Consider the following 20,832-nt stretch of genomic DNA (forward strand, 5'->3'; position numbering starts at 1 on the left):
GTAGAAGGATGTAAGATGCCTCTAAAAGGCTAAAATCCTTGTGTTGCTGTTGATATTTTGTTGTTTGTCTGTTCCTTTATTTGACTTCTCAATTTAGAAAAGTAAATTAGAAAAGTCTACTGTTAGATGGTTTTGGTGTGACTCAACATTGCATGAATTGAAATTTCATTGCTGCTTCTCAAAAATAATAGGAATCTGTGCCATTTTGTCTTTAGGTGGGTTGACAAGAAAGTGTATTTTAATTTTAATTCCAGCATTTTATGGGTCGGTACTTGGACTGTTTGTAGGAGTGTAGATATCTTGTTAGTGAGTACTAATTCACTAAAAAATGTGCTTTGTGCTGTCCTCATGAAACTCCTGTTCATAGAGGATATAAATAATGCACAAATTTCTCACCTCTGTCTCCACTATTGCCAGCACCTCTGTAGAGCAGTAGGTTAACTGGACCTCAAGCTGTTGTTTTTACTCTTACGTTTAGACCTGATGCACTTTCTGAGATAATCTAAATGCAGTTTATATGCACATACAAAGGCAGAACAGTAATTCTGTGAAGTTCTGTTAAGGAGCTGACTCCTGGCAGCTCCACCCCAGGCTGAGTGATTGACTAAATTTCTTATTTATTCCAAAGGATTTCCTGCCACTTGTCTGCTACTATGAGTGGCAATCCCTAGGAGATTTGGCATATGAATGCTAGGATCAGCTACAGACAAGAAACTTTTTCAAAAAGTGCAAATTTTTTTTTTAGCATGTTTCTGAAAAGGAAGATTTCAAAGGTTTTAAGACATTTTCTAGTGGCTTTCTTGAGGATGGGCACACAAGCAAAGGTTGGTTGTTCCTGACAGCTTGAACATTTACCTCACTTAGTTTCTAACATTGTAGTATATTTCTAAGAACCTTAGTGGAGAACTATGCCTGTTGAATTTCCTCAAAACATGAAGTAGAAAATGCACCATCCATCTTAAGGTATAACTGGATACCACTCACTTTACTAGCAAATAGCCATCAAATACAGGAAACAAAGATCAAACAAGGGGTATGTTCTAGCATACAGTGTAAAAATGAAGGATTTATTTGAAAAAAACATGTTTATAATGTAGTTTAATAGATAATTTATTTTTTCCCACGACAAATGCTCATTTCAATTAATTTGGAGGAAGTTGGAGTTAAACCTTGCAGTAATATAATTTATGTGCATAATCACATCCAAAGTGTTTCAATTTTATGTTAACTGGTTAATGGCTGGCTTTTCGATGTGAAAAAGCAGCAGATCCTAAAATGCATGCATAAACTTACATCAAAGATAAAAGTACATTTGTTCAAATTTTCTTTTAACATCAGATAATGAAGGCAAGAGTGTAGAAAAGATCTTGAAAGAACAATAAGGCACAAAAATAAGGGCAAATAAGATGTAAAGGCCAATGTGCAAGAGTAAACCCAGATTGCTTTTCATACAATAATTGAGCTTTTTCTTGCAAAAAAAAGAAGACATAGCAATTTCTGCCAGGGAGTTTTTGGTGCTTCTTCACACTCATCAGTAAAAAACAGAAGACCCTTCATGCTAAGTTTTTCACCTACACCTGCATATAAGCATTTTTTTTAATACCATGCCCAACAATTCCATGGAAAACCAAGAGAAAGTAGTTTATCTGTTCCTGGTGTTATTCATGTCTTTTCAGCTTCTTCTAGGTGATTTTTATGTTGTCCTCACCTCTTTGTAGCTCTGTGTAGTAAATTTTGGTTCTCTCATCCCTGTGTCCGCTGCAATATTCTTTTTAAACGTGTTCTGTCTCTTACAGCTGTAGGATTCACTTGCCAAGAGTCATCCCAGAAGGTGTCTTTCCAAAAGAATAATTTATTTTGGTTAGAGAATAGGTTTTTATGTCTATCCAGAATGTGGATCCATGTTCTGAGCGCGGCATGAGGGGCAGGGCAAGGAGATAGGTCTGGTTTCTTGCAAGTTCTTTGTTTTTCTGTTCTGCTCCAGCTGCCTCACAGAGGAGGTGGTGGAGCGTTGCCTCATTGTGTTTAAGACTCAGTGGTCAGAAATTTGGGCTGGGGATGTTTGCATTCCCTGGGTTATTCCTACAAGGCCCCACACTGCGTGTTTACGGTGACCTGCTGCTGCCTCACAGCTTGCTGGCAAGGTTTTTCACACATTTGGTTTGTGGAGAGCCTCAGTGCCCAAGGCAGCACTAACTAGGAAGGAATCTTCAAAGATACAAGCGATTCACGTCAAGTTACAAGACTAATGGAAAGCTGTGATGTATTATTTAAACTCAGTCTTTCCATAACACATAAATAGGCAACAACGCTCTGTGTTAATGCCTTGCTTCATCAAATGTTTAAAAATTATTATTGTCCCTGTTGATTTCTAATGAAGATCATTTTAATGTACATCTGAAAAGCGGCTTGTTAGAAATAGTTGAGAATGAAAACTAAAGGCTATAAAGATAAGCAGTTAGTGGCTGGGATCCCATATAATCAAAATTTTTTATTTTTTTGATCTTTGTGTGGTTTTCCTTTTTCTTGGACATACTAAATGTAAAGATGACCAGTGTGCTTTATCATCTTTAACTGAGAAAAACCCAGAAGTTGCAAGTGTTTTACCTAAATACCTAATTCTCCAGAACATTTTCAATCATTCAGAACCACAGTGATTCATATGTAGCCCCATTAAACTTCTTTTTAACATCCGCTTTGTCTTTTTCCCTTTGATAACTTTACATTCATTTGTATAGCAATCAATCAGATTTCCAGTTTCTCTGGAAATGTTGGTACAAAGAAAAATCTCATCCTGTACACATTTTCTAAGTTTTATTGTTGTTTAAAGTGGAAGGAAATTATTACAGCGCATGTATTTTGGAAAATTAGGGGTACTTTGTGATTAATATGATGACAGCAAATTGTTGCTGGTCAGAGGTTTTTCCTCTTGAGTGTATTGTATTCTGTCATTGATAATGCTGGATATCAAAGTCAGTTTTTATCAAATTTCAGTTTTTTCTTAGATGTTTCAAACAAAAGGTCTGTTTCAAAGTAAGACTTATCTTAGAAACATGTTTGCGAATCATAAAAAATAAAAGAAAATAAGTGCACCCATTTGGCACTTAGAAAAAAGGTTGCAGTGATTCGTGAGGTTTGTATGTCATGCTTTACTTCAGTCGCTGTCACTGTTTGTTTATTCTTCAGTTGAACTGTGCAATCATTTGGAAAAGTTGATACTAAAATATCAGTGTGCTGCAAATCTTATTTTATCCATGCTGTTGCAAAAGAGCATTTCTTTGGATGCCTGCTGAAGTTCCCCTCTTTTTTCTTGGCATGACGGTTTGCTGCAGAGAGTCACGGGATGGCTGAGGTTGGAAGGGACCTGTGGAAGTCATCCCATCCAAGTTTCAGGCAGGGCCAACCAGAGCCTCTTGCCCAGGACCATGGTCAGATGGGTTCCCAGCTTGGATCATACTTTGGCTCTTTTTTCGTTAAATTGGGACCATTTCCTCGGGAGTATTTGAGTAATACTAACACAATTTTAGTTGGAATCTTCAAGCTTAGGGCAAATAGAAGAGACTGAAATAAAATATATTTTTAATAGATGCCACCAAATACACTGGTGTTTATTGTGCTTTTAAGAGGTACTTGAGACATGAAAGAACTGGGTTAGAACTGTTGTAGAGTATTTTAAAGAATATTTTTCCTAGTGGCAGGAGTTGTAATTGTTTGTTTTATTCCCTTCTCTGACAGCTCACTGTGCTGACAAATGTGTCCATGGCCGTTGCATTGCTCCCAACACCTGTCAGTGTGAGCCTGGCTGGGGAGGACCCAACTGCTCCAGTGGTGAGTTTTCACCTGCTTCTGCCTGTCTTGTACTCTTTCCATGGTGTTGTCCTCTCTTTTGGACAGATAATCATCAGTTCTGTGCTTGGGCTTCTGCTCTCTAATCAGGGCTTTTTTCTGAGTTATCAGGTTACTCTGTGTAACCTGATTTTTCTTCATTTACTTGCAAACACTGTTCCCATGTAGCAGCACTAATGAGCTTTTTTTTTTTTTTTTGGCTTTTTTGTGCTCAGAGACATGCAGATTGCACAGTATCTGGAATCACAGTAAAGACAGTTTTATTTTACATGTAAGAAAATCTCGCAGTTTTTATTTTACTAATGTGTGAAGTTCGATGGTGCCAGTTCACATTTAAAAGCTATGAGGAAAGCCTTCCTAGCAACTCTGTCCTCCTTTTTCACTCTGACACTGACTCAACCATTTTTCCCTTCACTTTTCACTCCCAGAACTCTCAATGTCTTTCCATTGTACTCTGGTCAAAATTCTCGTACTTCCTTCTTCATTCCATTTGCATGAGCAGGAGATGAGGAGAGTAGAATTGTGCAAAACACAAATCATTATCTTTTCTTCCCTTTTGTTGAAATACAGTTTCTCAGAGTAATTTTCCAATTAATTATAAATCTTTATTTATTCCAGCCTTATGGCTATCTTTTAAAGATCTTTAAAAATGTATTTTTGAGGCTAACATAAAACCACATATTTTTTTACAGTCAAGTTCAAGGTGGGTCTCTGCTAGTGATTGTGCAGTTGAAAGAAGCATATTTTAATCAACAATAAAAACAACTGTATTTACAAGTTAAAGTCCACAGACCTTGTAAATCTCTAACAAATAAATTGCAAAGATACTACACTGCTAATTTACTTAGTACGTGATTCCTATAAAATTAACAACTCCCATTATCTTTCTTTTTAAAGAAGGGAAATGTTCTTCAGTTTTCAAACATGTTGCTATCATAATTCATCTGGAACTGATCTGTTGTTCCAGCAGCATATTTGTTGGCATGAGGAAGAATTTAACTATTTTAAAATTAACTACTACATTTGTTGTGTAGTTTTTGAGTATGCTTACATGGGATTCATGTATAGCTCCAAAGAAACACCCAAGTTTTGCATAAGGCTTCAAACTGAAAGAGCTATTGTTCTTCCACAACAGAGTGTTGCTGTAAGACTGGTCTTAATCTAATGTACTGAATTGTCAAAATAAATTGTCAAAACATGCTATCTTTCTTTCTGAAAACCTTATGCATTAAGCTCTTCTGTAACTAATCAAACATGCAGAAGAAATGTGAATCATTAGACAGCACAGATTGCAAAAATACTGTTATTTACTGAGATTTTCAAGCCTGAAAGTGTGCTTTAGATGAGATAGGAACCTCTAAATCTGTCTTTGGAAGTAACCCTTCCTCTCACAGGATTTCTGTCTGGTATAATTCACTCTGGGTACACCTCCAGCTCTATTCCTCTGCTTCTTCCTCAGCTGGTTGCCTTTTGTGTACCTTTGAACAGTGACCTCTGGAGAGGCTGGTGATCCCCTGAAGGCTCCTGGGTGACCTTAGGGCTACCTGGAACTGCCAAAATTTGTTAGGGATTACTGGTGTAGCCATAGGAGAAGGGGGTAGGCTGAGGAAGGAGATATTTCTGTGCATGTGCTACAGGAACATTTGTTCTGGGATTTATCCCCTTCTGCATGGACAAACCTAAGAAAGTTGCTGATTTCACTCGTTTGTCCTTCTGAGCTCGAGAGCTGACATTTGCTGCTATCTGTTCATGATTTCCTTATCTGAAGAGCAACAGCACAGGTCAAACTGAATTGAGGAATAATGGATAATAATTCTGTTGGAAATAACAGAAAGTGAGAGGAGCTTGGCTTTCTGAGCTTTCTTGTTGCTTGCCCTATGTAAAAGATTTTGATTTCTGTCTTCAGTTGTATTTTCTGCGTGATCCCCAGCTTGGTTTTAGTTTTAGTCACAGAAAGCTACAATGATACAAAAAAATGATCTGTGCTTTTTTTTAATAACTTTTTTAATACAGCAAGTTATTAATTCAGTAGGAATATATGCATGTTGCCCTACTGTAATAATGTCCATCAAGTAATCATTTTCATTACTTAACTGAATGGTGGAACCATGTTTGAAAGACAGGCCATTGTCTTTGTAAAGCAAAGGTTCAGGGATTTTATGGCTTCTGATGACCAGATAAAATGCCCTGTCTCAAAAGAAGATATTATCCTCAAAGTGTGAGGTATTAGGCCAACTTCCAGATGTAGTCATCTGTTCATTTTCATTGATTCACACATATGGGAAGGAACTGTTCTACCTCGGGACCAAACATTTTGTAAAACTGCAAAACTAAACATTTTCTTCCAAATTGCTGTCCTATCTCTATTGGAATTGTTTATTCTCCTTACAAAGGAATTTTATCTGCACGCATCTGAGAACAGATTTAGTGCTGTTACAGCGTCTGCCAACCCCCAAACTGATTGTTATCAGTTGTTTCTCAGGAGGGAATAAATTTTTTGGGTGACTCCCATTTGCTTTTGTAGCAAATATTACCTCCTTATTGCTGCGACTCCTTGCCAATTCCTGAATGATTTAGGCTAGTGGCTGCTCTCAGTTTAGGGAGAGGAGGCCTAAGGTTTGGCCAGAGTGCTGAGCCTGTCTTTTTTCAGTGCTCAATTCTAACCCAGACTATAACTCTGCTCCTCACCACATCCTCTGCCTTTCTGAAAAATTTACATCCCAGCTGAGTGGGAAACAGGATTGGATCTATTCTTCAGCAAGGAAAACCTGAGTTGTGGCCTAGGAGTTTTGTTTTAATTAAATAATGTTTCCTTGGGAAACATTTCCTGCACAAGGTGTAATTTTTCTTGAGGTATTTTCTTTTTATTTAAAGAAAATAGAGTGTATTAGGCAGTGTTTGCTTGCACTGAAAGTCAGTGTGAGGTGGGTCAAGAAAGTGATGATAATGTGGATATATCTGAGAGAAACACCACTTGGATTAAGAGATCACTCCTTTGCAGAACATTGCATTCTGGTGGGAGAGATGACAGTCATGCAAAACAATTTATTCTAATACAGATTTATTGGCTGAACACATTAGTCAGGACAAGGGAGTGGACAGAAGATGTGTTGAGTGAGAGAAGCAAGTCAATCAGCACAATCCATAAGTTATCAGTTCCCCTTTGAAGAAATACTTGTGAATTCCAGGAATATACGTTGGTCATTTCTGGGCTAGGGACAAGTGCAGTACTAACAAAAGTGCACAGAGTGCTAAATGTAGGTTAAACAAATAGATTTTTTTGAAGAACAAACAAACTGACACAACATTTCCCTCCCAAACTAAATTACTGTTTTCTCAAATTTTTAACTGGCACGTGTCTGATTGGGTTGTTTTTAAGAATGCTTTTGAGTACAGGTTGAGAATAGAATAGTCTTCTGTAGAAGTTGTGCTAATAGTTGTATTATGTGCTAATGTCTGTGTAGATGTGGAGATGATCAAACCCTATTGTACATTTGTAATTTATGTTTTCTGCTCACACTCCTACAACACTACCTCTATTTATAAATGTTATTTATTTATATTTTATATGGTAGTATTTATACTGTTTTCTGTATTATAATGGATAATACATGAACCTGATTGGCACTTTTGGGTGAGTGTGAAGTTCAGATTAATTTCCATCATATCTATTTATAAATTTTATTTATTTCTATTTTATATATATATATATATATATATATATATATATATATATGCTATTATTTATATTATTATCTATATTATAATGGGTAATACATGGACCTGATTGTCAGTTTTGAGTGGGTGTGCAGTTCAGTGGGTGTCCTGTCCACAACCAGGACATCCACTTTGTTTTTCTTCTCATGCCTAGCAGTCCGCAGATAATTCCTTCAAAATCAATAGGGCACTTTCTGGATAAGCTGGAGCAGAGGCAAAAATCAATATTACACTGACTAGTCTGAAATGGTTATAGCCTTGTGATCCCCCCCAGCTGGCATGAGTGGTAAAGCAAAAAAGGGAGTGACATGTCTTTGGTTTGTGACAAGGGGAGTGGGATTCTTAAATATTTATTGTGCTGAAGTAATCTTGATATTTGTGTGAATCACTGGCTTTTAATTTGTAATTTGATTCTGTTGGTGATTAGCAGAGCTTTATTGGGACTATAGTCTGAAGTCACGGGAGTAGAAAAAGTGGCATGAAGACATAATTTGTCTCCAGGGTTTTGTGAAGCATGAGAAGAAAATAGGATTTTTCCTTAATACATTAAGCTGCAGGCCTAAGGCTTGCACCTCAGAGAAACCTTTACCTTTAAATGGGTATTATTAAGGTAACTTTTAAACCACAGTAGCTCTGCTACTATCAGGTTTCCTTCACAGCCGTGGGTGTTTTGTAAAGTTCGCAAATTCCGTGAAAATCTCGCTGTTTTCTTCATGGGACTTGGCAGATGCAGGCCATGGCAGAAACTGGATCCCTTGGCACTGCTGCGTGTGAGACACTCACGTGAGCCACGGGCAGTGCCAGTTTCCCAGTGCAGCCCTGGATTTCCTTTAACCCTGCAGAGGTGGATGTGTGACTTTTCCAAGTGAGACAGCCCCCGTGGAACCTGCCCGGAGCCACCTTGCACACTTTGATGGCACACAGTCCTCCTAAACTGAGATTTTTCTGGGCCAGGGCATTGCTTTCCTTTTTTATTTTTCTTTTTTTTCCCTTTTTTTCCTTTTTTTTTTTTTTTCCTTTTTTTTTTTTTTTTTGACTAATGCAGCTTGCAAGATACGCTTAGGGAGTTAGCTCATCCCTGAGTTTTCCAGGCCATCCAGCAGGCTGCAGAAATAAGTTCTGGTTTTTAACCACATCCTTGCATTAGGAAGGCTTGGTTCCCAGAACTGGGGAGCTGGTAAACACACAGGCAAAACTGCAGAGTGTCCTGGCAGACAGCTATTTTACTTTTATGGAAAATGTAGAGAAATAGCTTGTTCAAGTAATGCAGAACTGCCCCCCAGCCCAGCTCCCAAACGAAAGTGCCAGCAGGTCATAGACAATCTTAAATTTCATATTTATTGTGTCTTCCCTATGTTCACTGCCCATAATTCTTCTGTAATTATTGCTGCTGTAACTTCCCTGACTGACTTCTCCTCAGTTTTTCCAGCTGAACACTTCATTTTCCCCTTTAAGGAGGCTGAATATCTTTGAGTTGAGAAACTAACCCACCAGCAAGTCAGATGAGGTGCAAATAGGAAAAACAGGTATTAATGGCAGTTGCCATCACCTTCAATTTTAACAGTCACTGCAGTGTCACTGTGGTAGGTAGCATCAAAATTTCCAGGGCTACATAGCACCTCTGCTTGTCTTGAGGTTCAGTACAACTATGCATTTGAAATAACGATATTTTTATGTTTAGTATATCTTTGGTGCTGTGAACCGTTCTGGCTTGGAAGTCCTAGGGAAATTAATAAGTTTTATGGCGATGTGTCAAAATTTTGCTTAATTACAGTGTCACTCTTTAAGCAAAAGTAGAAACAAAAAAAAAATGCTTTCTACAAAGCAGAGTTATTAAATTTACTTATATTGAGATATACTTAAAGGAAGGCATTCCAGTAAATGGTGATAGTTTTATTGCTTTGTAAATTTTTTCTGGACCGGAGAAACTTTTCATTTCTGCTTTTCAACGTTTTGGAAACCCAGTAATTCGTACTGTTTGCCTAAGCTGATTTTTTGACTAAGTTCCGTGTTGTTTTTTTTTTCCCCCTACTAACAGTGCCTAAGTATTTTTAGTGCTCATTTCATTTCAATATGCCTTATATATTGGTGAGCTTATATATTTTCAGTGCCTCGCTTAGTAGGTTTTCAAGGATGTGAGGGATACCATTTGCAGCCAATTAAAAAAAAAAACAAAAACAATTAAGATGATCTTCAAGTCATTGCAAAAAAAAAAAGGGAAAAAAGCTAACTTATGGATATCTGTGCAAAATCAGGGTCATGGGAAGGATGTAGTACCGGCAAGTTCTTAAAATTTTTCCTATAATAACAATTATTTTTAACAGGTTTTATCTCAGTAACATGATAAAATGAACACCAACAACCATCTGTGTGTGTTTTCCTTATCAATTATCCATCCTTGTGTTCTGCTGTCCAAAGCACTTTAAAGAGTCTTGGAAATTTATGGCATGTGAAAGGCATATAGTTCCAGTCTTTCATAAGATCTGAAAAACACATTTTCATTGTTCTTCCACTTCACGGATCAAAAGCCTTTTATAAAGTAAACAACAAAAAACCCTGAATTAAGTTTAAGCTTAGCGTTTTGAATAAAAATCCTTTCTTATACACAAAACAAAAAGTAACAATGAAAACTACGCCACAGGCTAAAAGGCCTACAGTATAAAAAATGCAATCAGAGAGAAACAAAGGACTGAAAGAAAATTCCACATCCAATAGAAATGGCATTCTGAAAAAAACCCCAAAATTCCATGCATTTTTGCATCTGGGATGTAGGTAAAGTAGGTCTTTTACTAAAAGACATTGGTATTTTATAATTATTATGAGTGATTATCTGAAGGAAAAATGGGGGTTTTTATTAATATGCATGTGTCATTCTCATAGCATTTTGGGATTACTAGATCAGAGCAAAATAAAAAAGAATTACATGGAGAATAATCCATGAAATAAATGAAATAACACGTTGAAGTTTTTCTACAGGATGTTTTTATTCTAGTTTTCAGAGTAGCTGGCTTTGTTTCCTGGCTTTTTTGACTCATCTTGAGGTTTCTGTTTGCCATGTTCCACATTTGCTGTCCAAGCTGACAGACAGGCTGATGTCACCGGGGGCTTAATGCATCTTGTCAAATTTTAAACACACTTTGAGTACTTATAGCTTTCAAAATCAGCAGGAATTTACTTTTACTTGGATTTAATTCCAGTTGGGAGAATTATTATCTGTTTCCTACCCTGCAGAAATATCCTAAGGGAAACAAGTGCAATCCGTTTAGATCTGCAGATGGAAATAGCAGAGGGTGGAATACTCTCCAAACTTTCCAATAGGTATGATGTGAGTATAGATCAGTGGTAACATCCATATTTTTGTCATTTTTTGCTTATAAAATCAACAGATTTCCCTTCTGTTGACTTTTGGAAGTCACGCCTTGGGGTATGTCCAGGGATTAGCAGTCTTGTTTCTAGTAACAAGACTGTCAGTGGAGTGCTCTTTTGGATAAATCAAAGTTTTCTCAATATTATTCCTTTTTTTACTCACACTGTCTGTGGTTGGCCATTTGTGAGGGAAGGGAAGAACAGGGAAGGGAAGAACAGGGAAGGATGTTGAAGCTATGGGCAGCTTCAGTTTGTTTTACATGCTTGAAGCAAGGGAAATCACCTTTCACTTACTGAAGGGCTGTAATTGCTTGAAACTTTCTGAAGAAACTGTGTTGGGACTTTTGAAGGCAGAGAGACAGGAATATGTATATGTGCCAGTGTTAGGTTATTTTAAATTTATACTTCACAATATTGCATTCCAAGGGAGGGAGTATTTACTCCCTGCTGTCTGTGGTAGGGAGTTTTGTTTTCAGTTTTTTTAAAGGCCATAAAAATACATAAGCCTAATGAAGTGATAAGAATCTCCTCTGTTTTCAAACAGTGGTATGTATTTCCAGGAACACACTGCAATGTGTCTTGCAGAAAGATGGGCAAGATAGACTAAAATCTCATTTAGTTGTCTTGGTACTGCATATGAGACACCTGCAAGAAACTGACAACAAGGACTGTAAATCTTAGTTTTGCTGTAGTTCTTCTCCCTCCCCAATGGCACAAAAAGAAGTTATCTTTAAAAATAGCATTGCAATAAACATTGTCTGGCTTGAGTATGAAGTTATAAGGGAAATTGTTAACTATTGGCATAGTTAAAAGGTAGTTGCAAGTTAGAGTTAGTTTTATAAACAAATAGCCTTATTTGTTTATTATAGGTGAGCTTTTAGAGAAGTGCAGAGTTTTAGGTGATCGGGGTGGGTTTATCAGGATGGACTGGGAATTGTTTGAAGTTTTTTTTGTTGCCCTTTAATGAAATCAACGTTTTTAAGAAGCAGGAAAAAACCTTACAAGCGTGTGACCATATTTAGTTAAAAGTGTTTTTTGTTTATGAAGAACAATAAAGTAGTTGCCAAATTCTGCCCATGTGTTCCAGATTGTTAGAAAAAAATCATAAAAAAGGATAAATTAAATATCAGAGCTCCTACCACCCCAGTTTGTAAATTACAAAAACTGTTTGCACAAAACCAAATTTAGCCCAGCACAGTAACAATGTACATTACCATTATTTTACAAGGAAATCATATGGTATACAGGAGTACTTTACATCTTCAAAGATGCTACAAAAGGCCCCAAACTGGTAGCAGTTTCCATCACAGTTTTCAGTTTTTTCTCAAAGATTGTTCTTTTACCATTGACTCCTTAATCTTCTCCCTCTTTCTCGAGTCACTTGGCCCTCAGTGTCACCAAGAATTTTTATTATGGTAGACCTGCATAGTCTTGGAGAGTCTTACCATTAGTGTTCATGTTAAATAGAATTTATTTATTTATAAATTCTATTTATAGAATTTATTTTATTTAAATTTAATTTTATTTAAATAGAATTTATCTTATTCCATTTCCTGCTTTTGCTCAACAAAGCAGAGAGCAAAGTTCTCCTTCGGGTGTCTGTGGCATTGTGTGATGTGCACAGTGCATACTGTGGTGAGAAGAAAAGGTATTCCCAGATGACTAATAAAAGGAAAAGATTATGAGAAGGTGTGACATTAATATCACAGTGTTTAAAGTGGTGTTTATGTGTATTTTGTTTTTCCCCTACAGCATAAGGTGAGTGCAGAAAGGACCCTGTGAATCTGATACAATAGCTGACAGGGAGACTAACTAATTAGTTCTGTTTAAAACATAAAAAATACCTGAGGGTGAATATAATGTGTGAAAGGCAATGAAGGCCTTTTGTCAAGCAGGTGTTCTGTGTAAGACAGAGCAACAATAAGCCAGTTCTCCAGGATCAACACAGAAAATTAATACTGGTTTCCTGGCTGGGTTTGGCACCTCTGAGTGGTTCAGACTTTGATTGGGGCTGAGATGCACCGTCCTTGTGCTGAAATAAATCTGAACGTTCCCTTGTCTCTGTGTGTTACTCCCCTTTCCCCTTGTGCTGAGGGAGATGGTATCGCAGCTCTGGATCTGTTAGAAAATCAGTGTATGAGGATTTTTCAGATGCCTGCTTGTGGTGTGTGCCCTGTGCATGTGTGCCTGTGACCTGGGTGCAGCCAGCACACTCTGCTCATTAAACTCCTGCTGACACCCTGTAGCGTGGCAGTAGTCATTAACTAACTCCAGGAATATCCCATTCCACCAAACTAGCAGATACGTGTGACTTCCAGCCCAGCTTTCTCAGTGTTTGAATCCTAGAACTAGTCTGAGGCAGTAATTGTATAAAAGTAATCCAAGCTTGCCACAGGAAATATTTCTACCCTTTGCCTTCTTTTATAGCAATAAACTGAGCATCAGTTTCTGACAAATCACTGTGGTTTCCTGTGGAGAGTTTTATTGATGATCAGTCAGGGGAAATAGAGGAATGGAGGTAAAATACATGATTTATCCATCTTGTTCAGTATTATTATTTATTCCCCTTAATCCTGCGCATTTCTCCACAGTTCTGCCCATAAGTCACAGGTGGATGGAAGGCTGGTGACAAACCCAGTGTTGAAGGGTTGTGGCAAAACTGCACCGTGCTGGGGCCACCTCTGGAATGTCATGAAAGATTGCAAAATCAATATTTGTTATTCCCCTGATCGTTGCTGGGAGAGTGGTCCTGAGGCTAGGTGTTTGCCAGCCATAGGATGTGCTTTTATTTTAATGATTTCCTGCAATCATAATGAGAAGGCCGTGCCAGGAAACTAATTAATGGTTGTGCACTGGGCAGTGAATCCTGCCCAAGTGAGGCTGGGTGCTGGATGTAGGGGCAGATGCTTGGTAGGAGCAGTTTCTGGGCCCTGTGGCTCTCAGGCTCGTTGCACTGAGTCTTCAGGAAGCTGCAGGAATGTTGCTGGCTGCACCAAATACCCCATTCCCAGCAGCTGGTAAAAGAACACCACCACCAAGAATAAATCTCTTGCCAGACCCATCTTTGTAGCAAGGGCACGTTCTGGCTGCCTCCATCCTTGCCTGAGCTCTGCACTGGAACAGCTGTGATGTGGCAATCAGTCTGAATTCTCCTGTTTATCTGACATGTCTGGACAGGGCTTTTTGGGTTTTGGTTTTACTATTATTATTATTTGTTTGATTTATTAATTAATATTTCCATGGGGAATGGTAAAAATTGAAATTTTGTCTGAAACGAAGAAGAGTTTCATCTGAATGCAGACTGATATGTTAAAAAAAAATATATATATGTGAAAAAATTCAGGGTTTCTGCTCTGTCATGATAGAACAGTGACTGTCTCAGGCATCTTGACAGCCATACATGTATTTTTTATACCCAAAATAGCTAGTTTCCTGCCCAGTTGAACAGGAGGATTACACGTTCTACTCTATGCAGACATGTTGAAAATGTTTAAAGTTATCGTGGCAAAAGGCAATTGGAGAGATGCAGTGTAGGCAGCAGTGTGTTACAGAACTGTTGTAGGCCTGTTGTTTGTCCACAACAAAACCCACACATCTTTAAAGACAGAGGCCAATAATAAGATGGGTAGTTGTCCTTACAGCCCAGCAGCACTGCTGGGTGTTCATAATACATAACACTACTTTGTGTTGCTCTCTGTTTCATTGTGTAAGTGCTCACAGTATCTCCATTTATGGATGCATGTTCTAGTGACCTATACTGGGAAAAGAAAAAAAAAAAAAAACAACCTTGAGGAGTAGATTCTTGAAAAGACCCTAATTCCTTTTTATTAGTGTAGCCTGGGTGAACAGCTCTTACAGCTGAATAATTCCTACCCCGAGGAGCATTCTTGAATTACTTTGCATTAGTCTAGGAAAGTGTGGCTGTTCTCTGCCTGGCTTTTTTGCCCCAGGAGAAGACTGGGAGAACAATGGTTGTCAGTCTCCAAGAGGAGAGCCTGGGCTTACAGTCCCTGCAATTGAAGCCTTCCCATTGTGCTGCTGTTATCAACAGAACATAAAGATAAAATCAGATCATTTGACCATATGATTAACACATTCCTGTTGAACTCCAGGTGACCCTAATCTCCTGGCTCTCTACAGAACCTCCTGTGTTTGTTAGGATAAAATTTCTTCCTTTACATTGAGATCTTCTTTTGATGCTGAAATACCCTCTGAATGGTTTGCTTAGAGGGCTTTAATGGGATGCATTGGGGCAGACAAGAACAAGAAAAGATGGATTTGAATGATCGTAAAGACACATTGGATAATCAAATTTGTAACATCCAGATGAAGCTTAACCCCGTAGTTGTTAATTTCCTATTGCTTGGTGAAGTACTTCTTGTGTTTTCTTTTGCCCTGTCAGTATATTTGAAGATTGCAAAGGAAATATTTGCAATTGCGTGAACAAGTAGGAATTCTTTGATTTGCCCAAAGTCATGAGTCTAGACTTGAGCAAGTTTTGCAAGTTCCTTCTGGGATTAAGAGAGTTGTTGGTGGATTTAGAGTACATTTTTTAAGTTAGCTAGACTTCCCTCTGTAAAGGAAGCTCGTGGCTTGATGATGGAGAGTTATAATGAAGTGTCACAGACATCTTTTATGAAAAATCCTTTCCTTAGGATTTTTCCTCCTGAGAAGCTGAGAAGCCTCAGGAACAACATGTAAACAATGGTTATCTGCTGCTGTGGGATGCAACAGGTGCATCTGGGATTGGTCTCATAGAGTTGTTTCTAATTAATGGCCAATCACAGTCAGCTGGCTCAGACTGTCTGAGACAGAAGCCTTTGTTATTCATTCTTTCTTTTTCTATTCTTAGCTAGCCTTCTGATGAAATCCTTTCTTCTATTCTTTTAGTATAGTTTTAATATAATATATATCATAAAATAATAAATCAAGCCTTCTGAAACATGGAGTCAGATCCTCATCTCTTCCCTCATCCTCAGACCCCTGTGAACACAGTCACGCTGAAGAGTTTTGAGAATTAAGAGATTTGAACTTGTATTTAGTTTTCAGCCTTGTGTTTATAGTATTGGCTTTTCTCAAGAAGAATCAGTTGCATAAACCACATAAACCAAGCCTGATCTGCCTGCCACAATCCTTAAGGACCAAGAAGGAATAACCATTTCCCTTCCATAATTTCTTGTTGTCATTATAATGCAAGAGTTCTACTGTCATTACATTGCAAGGGTTCCATATTGCTAGAGTTTTGTACCTTCTTGATGTTTCTTGTAGGCAGCTCCTCTAGGCACTGACTCTTCCTTGTCCTCACAGCAGCCAACTGACTCCAATCCCCCTTTAACAAACCAATCTACTATTTTATAACACTCTTCCTGTTGGCTACAGCTGTGGCCTGTTAACATCAGGCCTACTCCTTATCCTTGGTAATTAACTCAGCTGCAACTCTTTAGGGGGTAAGATTACATTCTATACCACCTTCATTTACCCATACTGTATCCCCCTACGCTTCTTTCTTATCGCTGCACTGCCATCTCACAGCACGTCCGGCGCCGTAACCACAAAAAACTCCTTTTAAAACCTTTCTCTCCTCTCCCCATCCAGCGTGCGACAGCGACCACTGGGGACCCCACTGCAGCAGCCGCTGCCAGTGCAAGAACGGGGCCCTGTGCAACCCCATCACGGGGGCCTGCCACTGCTCTGCAGGCTTCAAGGGCTGGCGCTGCGAGGAGCGCTGCGACCCCGGCTCCTACGGCAACGACTGCCAGCAGAAGTGCCAGTGCCAGAACAGAGCCACCTGCGACCACGTCACCGGCGAGTGCAGGTGTCCCCCCGGATACACCGGCGCCTTGTAAGCAGTGCCCGTGTTGTGGGGTTTTTTTTGGGGTGTTGGGGAGTTTAGATTCCATTTAGACTCTGCGTTCTGAGCTAGCAGGCTCGGGCAGAGCCGTGTTGAGGAGGGTGCATTCAGGTGTGTGGCCAAGAGGAAAAAAAATCTTTGACGCAGATGGGTAAAAACGCACAAAAAGGAGCAGCAGAGGGTTCTTTGTGGCCGTCGCAATCTGGCCATAATTCAATGCCACTTCCCACAGGTTTGGGAAATGGCATTGAATTGTGGAGTTGTTTGGCCTTGGGTCATTCCAGAGCTGCGTGAGCAGCAGGGAATGAGTGCCAAACTGCGTGTAAAGAGATGCCTTGGGAAGGAGTAATTCCTGGAATGCCAGGTCTGTTTCCTTAGATCCATTGTGCGGGTGTCACACAGCACTCAGGGCGCATCTCTCTGCTCTGAGATGTGTGCTCCACGCTTTTTGGCTGGAAGAGCTGGTGATGATAGCGCTGGAAGCAAAGCTGGGGCCTGTGCTAACGGGTGTCTGTGCTGTCCCCACCCTGTGCACAGCTGTGAGGACCTGTGTCCCCCCGGGAAGCACGGCCCACAGTGCGAGGAGAGGTGCCCGTGCCAGAACGGAGGCGTCTGTCACCACATCACCGGGGAGTGCTCCTGCCCGCCGGGATGGATGGTAAAAAAAAATGCTCCCTGAAACCCCCACAACCCCCCCAAAACTTCCATATTTGTACATCTCAACGGGGGGGGAAAAAAACAGGGTGGCAAACGAGGATAGCAAATGTGGTCTGCTTGTAGCCAGGAGTAATGAGAAACATATTTTAGCATAGGGGACTGAAATAAAATGCTTGCGAAACCATCTGTTACTGAAAATGCTCCAGTTCTGCACTGCCTTTTTAACTGTATCAGATTCTGGGGAGCAAAAGACATGAGTTGTGCTGTGACAAGGCAATATCCTTTAGGTCTTGCCTGGGAGTCTTTGGTTTGTGCGTGTAGGTTGATATTATAGGGAGATGACACCATTGTGTTTAATAACACCAATGTGTTTAATAATAGTGGAAAAAATAGTGGTTTTCCATGTCCAATGTGCATGGAAAAAAGTCCAAAACCTTTGCCTAGTGGGTTCACTGTTGGGGAGGAGATGGGACATCAGATCCTTGACATTATCTTTAGGCTTCTTTCCCTTTTATCAGAGGCTAGGGAATTAGGACCTGACCTTGCAGCTGCAAATTACCTTCCCTTGCTATCAGGCTCCCTGCTCTGAGTTGGAAAATAATGCAATTGGAAGGTGATCAAGGCCCAAATAAATTCTTTAAGTACATTTGCTGATAATACTGATCGTGAGCATTTGATAATATTTTTCATTTAAATGTTTCTTTTGTGTGAAAATTCATATTTACTGATCATTTAATTACATATTATATTATACTGAGAATAAGCTGTGGTAGAGGCCAGTTTTTCACCAACTAGAGAGCATGTGATAAAATACAATCTCTAGTTGTGAGATTCTGTAGCACACCTGACTACCCAGCTTGTAATATGGCCGTTTTTACTTTCTGTTGCATTTCATGCTAGAAGAGCAAAATTATTGGTAATGGAATACAAATGTTTGCATAAATTCTTGACTCCCCTTTATCTGCCTAAACAGAGCTACTAAAAATGAGATATAGCACATGAAGCAGTGAGGAAAACTACTATGTGTGTTAATTAATACATGAGTATTTAGACCTTTGACTAATTTTCCATTCCAAGTAATTATTTAAGTAGAAGTTTTAATTTTAGAATTTTCAGTTTTGTGAAACACTATTTTGTCAGTGTAACCTTTTTTATTTGCTTTTTTTTGTAAGGGAGGTTTAAGGTAGCCAGGTGCAAATTCTGCAGTGTCTTACATTAGATGAAATACCTGGATGTCTTTTGTCTGTTGAATTGCTTGTAAATACCTTTTTCTTGAAATGGGTTCTTAAAAGTCTTAGGTTCTGATGTTTCCCTCACCACCCAGGTGCAATTAATTCCAAGGATGTAAAAGGCAGTGCAGAAATTCAAAACCCATTGAAAGGAGCAATCATGCTACTTAAGCTTTTAGGATGTGCTGCTTTAAATGAAATTGCAAACAGCTTTATCATTCATCAAAAAAAAAAAACAAACCCCAACTTACCATAAAGTGGAATAATTGGGGCATTAGAGCAGCTGCTGATTCTTACACCTCTATTCACTGGAGGGCATTCCTGGGTATATTGATATATAGCACTCCTGGTAAATAAATTGGGAAGAGATTGACATCAGTTAGTCTTTTATGTGTAAGTGTTTTCACAGGTGCTTAGAGAGAGTGTTTTTCGTGAGTGTTTTACTTCCAACATGCAAACCCTAGAAGATTATTCCTCCAGTGCTGGAACATGCCCCACATTTAAAGCTGGAAAAGGGTCTGGCATTTCCAAGATCAGCACTGGGAGAGTAATACAGCATGTCCTTGATCTTCCCTCACTTCTTCCTTGTCCATTCAAGCTGCAGTCCCAGCTCTTAAGATTTCTCTTCTGCACTCCCAGGGCATGGTCTGTGGTCAGCCTTGTCCTGAGGGTCGTTTTGGGAAGAACTGCTCCCAGGAGTGCCAGTGCCACAACGGAGGCACCTGCGACTCGGCGACGGGCCACTGCCACTGCAGCCCAGGCTACACAGGGGAACGGTAAGGAAAACCCATTCCTGCCAGGCTGCTCAGCCTGGAGGGCTCTGCCACAGCAGGGCAACTTCAGAAGCTGGTAGAAGGAGCAGTGGAAGCATCTGAGATATGATTGAAAGTGCTGATTTTGGTGATGAAATGCTAGCCGCGTCACTCAGCTGATGCCGGGTTGCGAGTTGAAGGTCCATGTGAGAGAACACTTCCTATCAAGGAACTGCTGGGTTTCAGTGTTTCCCTGGCACTTCCCGTGAGTCTTCCTCCCTTGGAGAGTCGTGCAGAATGGTGCAGCCTGGGCCGAGGTGGAGGGGTGAGGAGGGAGGCTCGTGCAGATGTCTGGCACTCACGGCAGCGAGGGAGGCTCGTTCAATCCCTCTTCAAAGGCTGCAGGCTGGAGAGTTGTCTCCTAAAAATGCTCCGCTCAAATGAAATGAAACATTTCATCTTCTGATGGCTGTTAAGTCAGCTTTGGCAGATTGGCAAGATACTAGAGTGAGACATCACTTTTGAAGGCAGTGGAAAGTGATGAAAGAACATTTTCCTGCATGTATTTTAAGCAGCACACAACTCATTTTCAGGAGTCATCAGCAGCCTGATCACTGGGGTCAGTCCAGGGGATCCCTGCCAGCAGCTGTGGGTTTTGTAACCATGTGCGCTCTCCACACCAGCGTTCACAGGACGTGGGAAGTGCTCTGCTAGACATAATATGGAAAAAGACCTCAAGAAGAAGAGGAATAATTAGCCCAGAGCCATTTGCATGCCAAAGTTATATTTGTGTCTGTGAGGAAACAGTGCAGAAGGTGGTAGATGCATTTAGGCAGACATAGACAGGGGCTCCAGGGAAAATCAAAAGAGTAACCGCACAAGTGTCTAAACATTGGTGTTTCTAAAAGTAATTAAATTTTTCGTATTGTAATAATTTAAATCTGACTTTCATCTGAAATGCCTTACAGTTTGCAGCACTGTGATCACTTTTGCAGATCTTAGCCTCCTTCTTTTCCTTCAAAAGAGGCTGTATTTTCAATTCTTTCATTTTTCGAGATGGTTCCAAGGGCAGGAAAGGAGTCAGTGGCAAGGTTATTATTTAAATAAGGACTTGGTCCTTATTTCATGTCAGAGAGCTGTGTGTGCACTGTCTGAGGTAGCCCATACACACCTCCTCCAAAGAGATGGGTTTTGCAAGTTAAATTAAAAAAAAAAAATCTGGGTTAAATTTTGTCTACTTTGGCTGAGGTTCCTGTTTGCCATTTGAGGAAAATTCTTTCACAGCTTTATTTGTATAACTTCATCAGGACACATTGATACAGGGTAATTTGCTCTATTATTATGCTGTTAGCTCTACTTTTATATTACACCTCGGGAGAAAAGAAGGTTTTGTTGATAAAAAGTTAGGACAGAG

The 20,832-nt window shown here is 39.6% G+C and overlaps 1 protein-coding gene across 2 annotated transcripts in view; it reads left to right on the forward strand.

Annotated features, from left to right (window-relative positions):
- MEGF10 (multiple EGF like domains 10) overlaps positions 1-20,832 on the forward strand; it is an 85,943-nt gene that overhangs the window by 23,617 nt on the left and 41,494 nt on the right. For both annotated transcript variants that reach the window (XM_036403587.2, XM_036403588.2), the window contains exons 5-8: positions 3,736-3,828; positions 16,525-16,771; positions 17,318-17,438; positions 19,306-19,442. In XM_036403587.2, coding sequence (XP_036259480.1) covers positions 3,736-3,828; positions 16,525-16,771; positions 17,318-17,438; positions 19,306-19,442 — 598 coding nt within the window. The remainder of the gene's footprint in view (positions 1-3,735; positions 3,829-16,524; positions 16,772-17,317; positions 17,439-19,305; positions 19,443-20,832) is intronic.

This window comes from Molothrus ater, chromosome Z (genome assembly GCF_012460135.2).
Source record: "Molothrus ater isolate BHLD 08-10-18 breed brown headed cowbird chromosome Z, BPBGC_Mater_1.1, whole genome shotgun sequence".
NCBI classification, from domain to species: Eukaryota; Metazoa; Chordata; class Aves; order Passeriformes; family Icteridae; genus Molothrus; species Molothrus ater.